This window comes from Grampus griseus (assembly GCF_964374135.1).
Source record: "Grampus griseus genome assembly, chromosome: 7".
Classification (NCBI taxonomy): Eukaryota; Metazoa; Chordata; class Mammalia; order Artiodactyla; family Delphinidae; genus Grampus; species Grampus griseus.
In genome coordinates this window covers 35,263,847-35,273,816 of record NC_139001.1, presented here as the reverse complement: position 1 = coordinate 35,273,816, position 9,970 = coordinate 35,263,847, and the positions used below count along the sequence as shown (strand labels likewise).

The 9,970-nt window shown below is 43.1% G+C and overlaps 1 protein-coding gene across 1 annotated transcript; it reads left to right on the top strand.

Annotated features, from left to right (window-relative positions):
* Positions 1 to 5,052: 5,052 nt before the first annotated feature.
* Positions 5,053 to 6,185, top strand: LOC309824705 (beta-1,4-galactosyltransferase 5-like; the record flags this gene model as incomplete). Its single annotated transcript, XM_082657794.1, is given in 3 exon segments — positions 5,053 to 5,434; positions 5,651 to 5,764; positions 5,766 to 6,185. Coding segments are annotated over 3 exon segments (807 nt in total). The 5' UTR covers positions 5,053 to 5,161.
* Between the last annotated feature and the right edge of the window lie 3,785 nt (positions 6,186 to 9,970).

Genomic DNA, 9,970 nt, shown 5'->3' with positions numbered 1-9,970 from the left:
AGCTAATTCATTCCTACTATGCTGCCCTTAATAGAGCGTCCATTCGTTCCTGCTGACAAGTTCAGCAGAGCTGCCCAAATTATTGTTCTTTCTGAATCTGGGTTCCTTAAGCTTTTTTGGGGGGGCGGGTGCATTTCTGATCTACTCAAATCCAGTCCAATAAATTACTTCTTGCTAAAATCAACCAGCTTCTGTTTCTGCTGTGTGCAACCAAAGAACTCTGACTGATACAGCTCCAATACAAATGGTCTGTACTTAGAGTATCTATAACTATTTGATAAATTAATTTAAAAAACTTGGATGGGGGCTTCCCTGGGGGCGCAGTGGTTAAGAGTCCGCCTGCCGATGCAGGGTACACGGGTTCGTGCCCCGGTCCGGGAAGATCCCACATGCCGCAGAGCGGCTAGGCCCGTGAGCCATGGCCACTGAACCTGCGCGTCCAGAGCCTGTGCTCCGCAACGGGAGAGGCCACAACAGTGAGAGGCCTGCATAACGCAAAAAAAAAAAAAAAAAAAAAAAAAACTTGGATGGCAGCATTTGCTCAGATAAAAATTAGCTTCCTCAAACAATGACACTAACTAAGTGTCCAGTTACTGAGGTGTTCCATCAAAAAGGACAAAGTAGGGACTTCCCTTGTGGTCCAGTGGGTAAGACTCTGTGCTCCCAATTCAGGGGGCATGGGTTCGATCCCCGGTCAGGGAACTATATCCCACATGCTTGCCACAATTAAGAGTCCACATTCTGCAACAAAGTAAGAAGTCCAAATGCTGCAACTAAGACCTGGAGCAGCCAAAATAAATAAATAAATATTAAAAAAAAAGGACAAAATATTTTCCAAGACTTCATGAAGGGGAACAAAAGGGGAGGAACAGTATGTTTCTTTACTTCTAGGGCATGTGAATTGAAGAAGGACATACACAAATCAAAACTTGTATAGTTCCTTCTCTATTTTTGTTTGTTCCATTAATGATATTCCTACTGTGGTATAAGGTCCAACAGATATGCCTTGACATCTGAGGGAAACTGAGAGTGCTTCCAATGGCCTAACCACAACTCTGTGTGGGTTCCCCCCCACAACTCTGCTCCCATGGATAAGGTCTTCTAGCCTTATCCTGGGAACCAGCCACAGAGCCTGCTCATCCCTGAGTAGCAGGCTTTAGTTCCCTGCCTGCCCATGGAATTATTCAAATAAGCCAATCACATGGAACTCAGCAGGCACCTGATTTGATACTACCCTTTTGATACTACAACTGCAGTCTCCCACAGCCCCCGACCGTTCACTCTGTTCCCAAGTCCCCACATGACAATGTGGTATGTTGTGTCCTCCTCTCCCGGGCTATGAGTATATATGACTGATAAACTGCTGTGCAGTGTTAGGTGTCATGCTTTTGGCCATTTCCATAACCCTAGGATAGAAATCCCTTTTTCACCAGTAGGGTGAAGAGGGGGTGATTAAACACTTACCTGAAGAGAAGAACAAAGCTTTCTTCCTCAAGCCAAGAGAAATGCACTTGGGAATGAGACAAGGACATAATTTGGCCACTTTCTTGTGCATCCTTTCCTTCATTTAGAAAGTCATGCTAAGGACTGGAGGGAAAACTCCAATGAGAGCTGCAAAAGCTAAAAGCTCTCACTTTGGGCAGAGAACCCGGAAAGCTTCATTTGTAACAGAGTGATGAGAAGGCCGGGACTGTCTCCTGCTTGGCTGCTACTAGAAGGCCAACTGGGAGCCAGGGCTCGCGGTGGCCTATCCCACCTCGCCAGGAGACCACATTGGGCTTTGGGGCCCCAACCATCACTGTAACAAGAAATGTACCTTTATTTAGAATGTAAACTGCACATGTCCACCTCTCAGGTAAGGATTTGAGGATTCAAAACCTCAGCCATCTTTCTGTTGATCATGACCAGTGTGTGTCATTTTCAACCACACGAAACAAGTGACTGTCAACTGAGGCATTTGGTTGGCTAATTTTTCTTTACCATCACTTTCACTATCTTTCCCCTCTCCAGGCCAATCCAACCTTCTTTTATGTCTTGACTACTAAGATCCATATGAGATATCAGCTCCCTTTCTGCTCCCCTTTGAATATTGTTTTAATTTTAATATGGGATTCATTTCAAAGATATTTATTTTGTAGTTCATTTACTTTATCATGTAGTGGCTCAAAAATGGAAGTTGGAGTCTGGAAAGAGCTGTGCTTGGTTTTTTACTAAACTGTGAGACTGTGGGTGGGCTCTGGTTGTTGGTTTCTGCTTATGTAAAACAGAGATAATACCCCATCCTGGGTGGGTTGCTGAGAGTATTTAATGAGGTTATGTATGTCAATCTCTGGCACAGTGTCTGGTGCATAACAAATCCTCAGCTCACGTTCATTTCACTCCTATCTATCCTTTTAATTTCTAAATGGGTTCCTTACTCATCAAGGGTTACTGAATATCAACAGAGGCAAGAAGATTGGAGTGTAAGACCCAAAGGAGTAGATGAAAGCATATGGGCAGTTTGGGGGGATGTGTACTACTGGCTCCTAAAAGTATCAATAAAGTTAATTATAGCATAAAAGAATGGGCAGTGAGTAGGGCTGGTTCTGTGTCAGTGTGAATATCTTTTACAGATAGAAGGATAAAAGTGGGCTGGCTCTAAATCTGTCCCTTCAGGCAGGCTTGTTGGCAGTCATAGTGACTCTGGTTCCAGCCTTCTTGTAGAGTCCCAGAGCCTCTCCACAACTTCATTGCCCTCCTTTAGACTTCCCACTCCCACTCCCCTTTGTTTCCTTGAAGCATTTCCTCCCAGTTTGTTATCAAGCTGTAAGGGTTTGAAGAACTCATTGACAATGGAGTTGGTAATTGATAACGCCTTATCATGTAATCCCTTCAAAGGAGATTGGCAATTAATAAGGAACTATGTCTTATGCCAAAAAAATGGCTTTCTAATGGTAAAATTTAAGAGTAAAAACCTGAGCATATGGTTTAGAACTTGAATTCCGACAATTACACATGCACAGATTTGAAGCCTAGATTCGTCACTTAATAGCTATGAGATCATAAGCAAGTTATCCTAAGTCTCAGTTTCCTTAACTGTAAAATAGGGATAATAATACCTACCTCATAGGAGTATCATGAAGATTCAAGGAAATAATCCCTGTGAAGCATTTAGCCCTATGCTGGCACTTGATAAATGTTAGCTGTTATTGTCATTGTTTTATTTTGTGAAATCCCATCTCATTGGCAAGGATCAATTCTATTCATATGTAAGTCCAACCCAGGATCCAGGAAAGGTAGATATAGATTTAAGTCACTTAATCTGAATTAGTTGTTGTAAGTGGCATATTCAGGTCCCTTGGTCCTCTGCCTGCCCCGAGCTGAATTCATGGCTCTCAGCAGAGCCCGACCACTTCTTGTCTTTTCCAGACAGACTGTAGAAGCTTCACGGTTCACTGCTGACGAGTTTAATTCTAAGGCAAAATATTTTACCCGTTTAGCATATTGTTAAATTAGACCGGCTCCCTATCTTCTGAAATGCACATTTTGGGATTGATGGATTTAGAATTTTTTTTTCTTAGGTTTTGCTGATCACAGGTTTAAGTCTTTAAGTCTTTTCATCTCCTTCACAGAAAAACATTGACAAAAATGTAATCAGTGAGTAGCCCAATTGAATAAAATGAAACGGTCAAAGGAAGCTATAATGACGCTTAGGGTTCGGTGGTTCTTGGTTTCCAGTTTTGCTTTTGCAGGTTGTAGCCAGTTAGAGGTTGGGGATGCTAAATCTGCCCTTTGTGAATAAACAGACAAATGATTTGGTCTTCCATTCTGCCAGGCCTTGATCTTTTGAGTTAAAGAAAAGAGTGTAAGTAATTCCTTCTTTGGAGCAACAATTTTCAGGGACAGCTGTTTTCTAGCTTATGGGGAGGAGGAATTTCTGGCTGCTAGCTAGCTTCAGATGAAGGGTTTGCAGAATTCCTGCTCTTCCCCAGTTGGTGCTAATGCATTCCTCATTGTCTGCAGTGGTTGGGCTGCTCTCTTCATTAAGAGAAAAGGGATAGGGATCAATTTTCAAAATCACAGACATCTAAATGTGTGCAGAATTTGGATATTTTAGATATCAGTACCTAAACTAAGATGAAAAATCTCAGAGATGGCAGATAACATCATGTTTCAAGGTATGGAGAAAACTTCCCTTCTAAAAGGGCTGCCGTAAAGAATAAACAAGGCCTTAATGAGAAAGAATTCCAACTTCAAAGTTTACACTTGGAGTAATCTGATGAATCATTTTTATAATTCCAGTTTCTCTATCTCTTAACATGGGTACAGTAGTCCAGATCAGGCTCAAAGACTAGTTGTGAGAACTGTATGAGATACATGATTTCATCCTATTATGTTTTTAGTTTTGGAGATTGAAAAAAATTCTGGGCATGTATCCCAGAGAAATTAAAACTTAACATTCACACAAAAATATATACATAACTCATGGTAGCTTTATTTGTAATAGTCAAACACTAAAAATAATCCAAAGATCCTTCAATGAGTGAATGGATAAACAAACTGTGGTACATCCATACCATGTAATACTACTCAGTAGTAAAAAGGAAGTGATACATGCAACGGCTTGGATGGATCTCAAATGAATTATACTGAGTTTGAAAAGGCAATTCAAAAAGGTCCCATACTCTGTGATTCTTCCATTTATCGACAGTCTTGAAATGACAAAAGTTTAGAGATGGAAAACAGATTAGTGGTTGCCAGGGGATAGTGATGGGCGGGGAAGACGGTGTCTGTGGTCATAAAAAGGCAGTAGAATGGGACTCTGGGAGGGCTCACGCCAGGGAGTGCTTCCCAGGGCTTCTGCTGCCAGTGTCCTGGTTCCCGCGGTGAGCCACAGCCATCCCCCGCCTCTGCAGGAGACCCTCCGACACTAGCAGTGAACACCTACCTCTTCATGATGCAGGCTCAAGCCATTCTCATCTGGGACAACATGAGAACGATCGGCGCTCAGGTTTACGAGCAGGTAGTTCGGAGCGCTTACGCGAAGAGGAACAGCAGCGTGAATGACTCAGATTATCCTCTTGACTTGAACCACAGCGAAACCTTCCTACAAACCACAACTTTGCTTCCTGAAGACTTCACCTACTTTGCAAACCATACCTGCCCTGAAAGGCTCCCTTCCATGAAGGGCCCCATAGCCATAAACATGAGTGAAATTGGAATGGATGTCGTCCATGAACTCTTCTCTAGAGACCCAACCATCAAGCTCGGAGGTCACTGGAAGCCATCGGATTGCATTCCTCGATGGAAGGTGGCAATCCTTATCCCCTTCCGGAACCGCCATGAGCACCTCCTGGTCCTGCTCCGACACCTGATTCCCATGCTCCAGCGCCAGCGCCTACAGTTTGCATTTTATAAGGTGGAGCAAGTTGGCACCCAACCCTTTAATCGAGCCATGCTTTTGTTTTTCCTTTGGTACACGGGCCTCTCACTGTTGTGGCCTCTCCCGTTGCGGAGCACAGGCTCCGGACGCGCAGGCTCAGCGGCCATGGCTCACGGGCCCAGCCACTCCGCGGCATGTGGGATCTTCCCGGACTGGAGCACGAACCCGCGTCCCCTGCATCGGCAGGCGGACTCTCAACCACTGCGCCACCAGGGAAGCCCCCGAGCCATGCTTTTTAATGTGGGTTTTCAAGAAGCAATGAAGGACTTGGACTGGGACTGTCTTATTTTTCGTGATGTGGATCATATACCAGAAAGCGATTGTAACTACTATGGATGTGGAACAGATGCCAAGGCACTTTGCAACTAAACTGGATAAGTATATGTATCTGCTTCCTTATACTGAGTTCTTTGGCGGAGTGAGCGGCTTAACAGTGGAACAGTTTCAGAAAATCAACGGCTTTCCTAATGCTTTCTGGGGTTGGGGTGGAGAAGATGACGACCTGTGGAACCGAGTACAGAATGCAGGCTGTTCTGTGAGTCGGCCGGAAGGTGACACAGGGAAGTACAAGTCCATTCTTCCTCACCACCGAGGAGAAGTCCAGTTTCTGGGAAGGTACGCGTTGCTGAGGAGGTCCAAAGAACGGCAAGGGCTGGACGGTCTCAACAACTTGAACTACTTTGCAAACGTCACATACGATGCCTTGTATAAAAACATTACTGTCAATTTGACACCCGAGTTGGCTCAGGTGACCGAGTACTGAGACGAGGGGAGAATATATGTTTGCTTCACCCACCGCCCCCAAGAAAGCAGCCTGACGACATGTCTAGGGGCTCCGCAGAAGAAGAAAACAGAAATCCAGTGTCTCATGAAGGATCACAGGGTTCAAGGAAAAAATGTGGACAGAGCACATGCACAAAACGCCTTCACCATTTGGACTCACTGGGCTTGAGGGAGAAGGCCGGGAACTGACTTTCTCTTTTCACAGGGCTGCTCTTCTCCCCCATCTTCCGCCCTGATGTCCCATCTCCTCCACAATCTCCAGAACCAAAGCTGTGATCCGCCACCATCCAGCCACGAATGGCCTAGGGAGCTTCTTGGCCTTCAGAGCAAAGAGGCAGACCCACCACAGGGCAGCTGTGTTTTAGGAAGGGCAAAGGCAACTCCACACAACCATTCTTCTACATCTCTGGTGTTCTCTTTGGTTTCATTAAAAAAAAAAAAAAGAGGTAACAGAAGGGATCCTTATGGTGATGGACCTCTTATCTATTTGGACAGTGGAAGTGATTAGATGAATCTATACATGCAATATATAATTGCACATTATTGGGCTTCCCTGGTGGCGCAGTGGTTGAGAGTCCGCCTGCCAATGCAGGGGACACGGGTTTGAGCCCTGGTCTGGGAGGATCCCACATGCTACGGGGCAACTGGGCCCGTGAGCCACAACTACTGAGCCTGTGCGTCTGGAGCCTGTGCTCTGCAACAAGAGAGGCCGCGATAGTGAGAGGCCCGCACACTGTGATGAAGAGTGGCCCCCGCTTGCCACAACTAGAGAAAGCCCTCGCACAGAAACAAAGACCCAACACAGCCAAAAATAAATAAATTAACTCCTACCCCCAACATCTTTAAAAAAAAAAGAGGTGACATAAAAAAAATTGCACATTATTAAATGCACAAACAAATAAGTGCATGTATAACTTAAGAAATATGGATTGATCATTGAATTATAGCAATGTCAATAGTTTGATTGTGATATTGCACTATAGTTATGCAAGGTGTTATCTGGGGGAACTGAGTAAAGGGTACATAAGGTCTCGCTATATTATTTCGTACAACTGCAAGTGAATCTACAATTATCTCAAATTTTAAAACATAATTTTTTTTTAGTTTGGACCTTTTGACTGCCTTCATCCAGTTCCCCTCCCCCCACCCTCTGCCTCTGGTAACCACAAATCTGATTTCTAGATGAGTTTGTTTATTTATTTTTGACGTACAATTGACCTACAACACTATGTTAGTTCCTGTTATACAATACAGTGATTTGATATTTCTATACATTTCAAAATGGTCACCACAGTAAGTCTAGTTACAATATGTCACCATACAAAGATATTATATAGTTATGGACTATATTCCCCACACTATACATTTCATACCCATGTCTCATTTATTTTGCACCTGGAAGTTTGTACCTCTTAACCTCCTTCACCTATTTCCCTTCCCCCCATTATTTTTTTTAAATACAGAGAATTAGAGAAAAAAATATCTCTCTTCCATGACTAGCCCAGTAAGATATTAATCTCGCCTTTTCTGTCAGTCGAATTTCTTAGTACTCTTTTTCTGTATTTCTGTATTTGATCCATGTGTTTATCCATGTATGTGTTTGGAGCAGAGTGAGTTTTCAAAGCTGAATTCACGCTGCCATATGAGCCCAGAAGACCTCACTTTAACGAACTATAGAAGCATTGAAGGCTGCACTCAGAGTCAGTGCTGGGCAGCAACTCCATCCAAACAGTCCTCCCTTGGGGTTAACATTTTCATGGTAATTTGAAGTGTTCACAGTATTACTCACTTCTTTACAACAGTTTTATTAAGTTATACGAGAAATTCACCTTCTCTACAGAAAAGTTAAAAATTCAAAGAAGTAAAAGAAAAAATAAAAACCCAACTAATTTCTAATCTGATTTTGGAAAGTAAACTTGTCACCTCAGAATAAACTCCAGAACCATTTTGCTATTAATTGAGATGTTTAGCAGAAAGTTTATCAAGACAGAATATGGATTTTACTAAACAGGACTCAACTTATAATTAGCAATCATCTGGCTCTTCTCACCTCTGAAAACTGACCAATAGTCAGAATTTCACACCTCCAAATGAAAATTGGCATCCACTGTTTTGAGATAACCAGAGGAACGGCAGCGTTCAATGTAAGCGATATGACAAAACCTCATAACTTAGGGCTTACTGTTTTGAAAAGTGTAAAATAAATCAGATAATTCAACTGATGAGATATTCAGAAAAGTAGTGCTTAAATGTTCTGGGCCTCGATGGTAAAGGACAGCTGTTGGACTTAATGAACATACTCATATGATGATAGTTCTATGAGGGAGTTGCATGTTTATATCCATAAAAAGGTGGAAGATAATTAAAGATTCAAATGAGGTAATCATTCCTTAATAAGGTCTACTAAGGCTTTAACATTAGGCCACTAGAAAAGAATCTGATGAGCAACTGTCAGGTTTGTATCAGAAGCAATCAAGCATGTGTCCAAACTCCACTGCTGTTACGTGAGTGTGAGGGATGGAAATGGCACACAGGCTTTGCTGAAGAACAGTCATCCTATGATAATGAAGTGGGGGTTAATGCTAATGCAGGATATATTTGGAAACTTAAGCAGGTGCTTTGGGAAAGGCTTATCTGTGGTCAAATGCTGGTCTCCAAGGAAAGCAAAGAGATGCCTGGGCTCCCTATTATCTGAATGGTTGGTGGAGATGCTCCAGTTGGTTCTGAAGGCACAAATGCCTAAGAGTTATTACTGACTTTTTAATATCCACCTAGGTCTTTAGGCCCAAATGCTGGGGAAGTGGGCAGATACATGGGACAGTTATGGACTCTGTTCACCCCATTAACTTAAGGTTGAGATAGACAGTCCTGATAGCTATCTCCAGGCCCCCTTGTTTCCGGTCCCCTCTGCCACCATTGTCTGTGAAGTCTTCAAAAAGGAGAAGCACTTCCCAAGCAGGAGACCCTCGTCTACTCCCATCCTACCCTCCAGCTGCCTAGGAGGAAAGAAAGCTAGAGAGAACCAAAAAGAGGGAGTTTAACTCCATTTTGCTCCTCCTCTGAAATTTCGATTTCCTTAGCACAGAAGACCCCTTATGTCTTCTTGAAAAGTGAATTTGGGCAGAAGGGAAGTTATGACTATGCCCTAGAGGTCAAAGTATTTGATCAGGAGTATATGGGGAGGGGGCATTCTCCTCCTACCCCCTTGTTCATACCTCAACACCGTGGCGCAGGACATTGATGAGAGTCCCATGTCCATGGGGTCTTTCCTGGATGGGTCTAATGTGCCAATGGCTCATGCTAATCCTTGGGTCACTTTTTTTTTCCCCCTTTTGGGTTTTCCTGACTTCAGATGGAATTGCTTCATAGAGCCTGATCTTCTATAGCTGCTTTAGACCTTCACCTGCTGGAAAGGTCTGAAGTTCTCCAGCTTTTTAGTCTCATTAGTGGATAAGTTGAAATTGGAGTAAGAGGCTGAGTGTCTCTGCACATTACGCAAATCAGCTTTGCCAGCACCGTACTACTTTCCTCATGGACTCCTTGAATCTAGTTATAAATAGGTTAGAGCTAATAAATGAGGAGTGAGTGATGGGTCCTCTCCACTTCTAACAGCAAAGTAAAACAAAGGTATCATTGAACCTTAAATGCGATAAACAATTCTTTATTTTTTTTAATAAATTTATTTATTTATTTTTGGCTGTATTGGGTCTTCGTAGCTGCACACAGGACTTTCTCTAGCTGCAGCCAGCAGAGGGCTACTGTTTG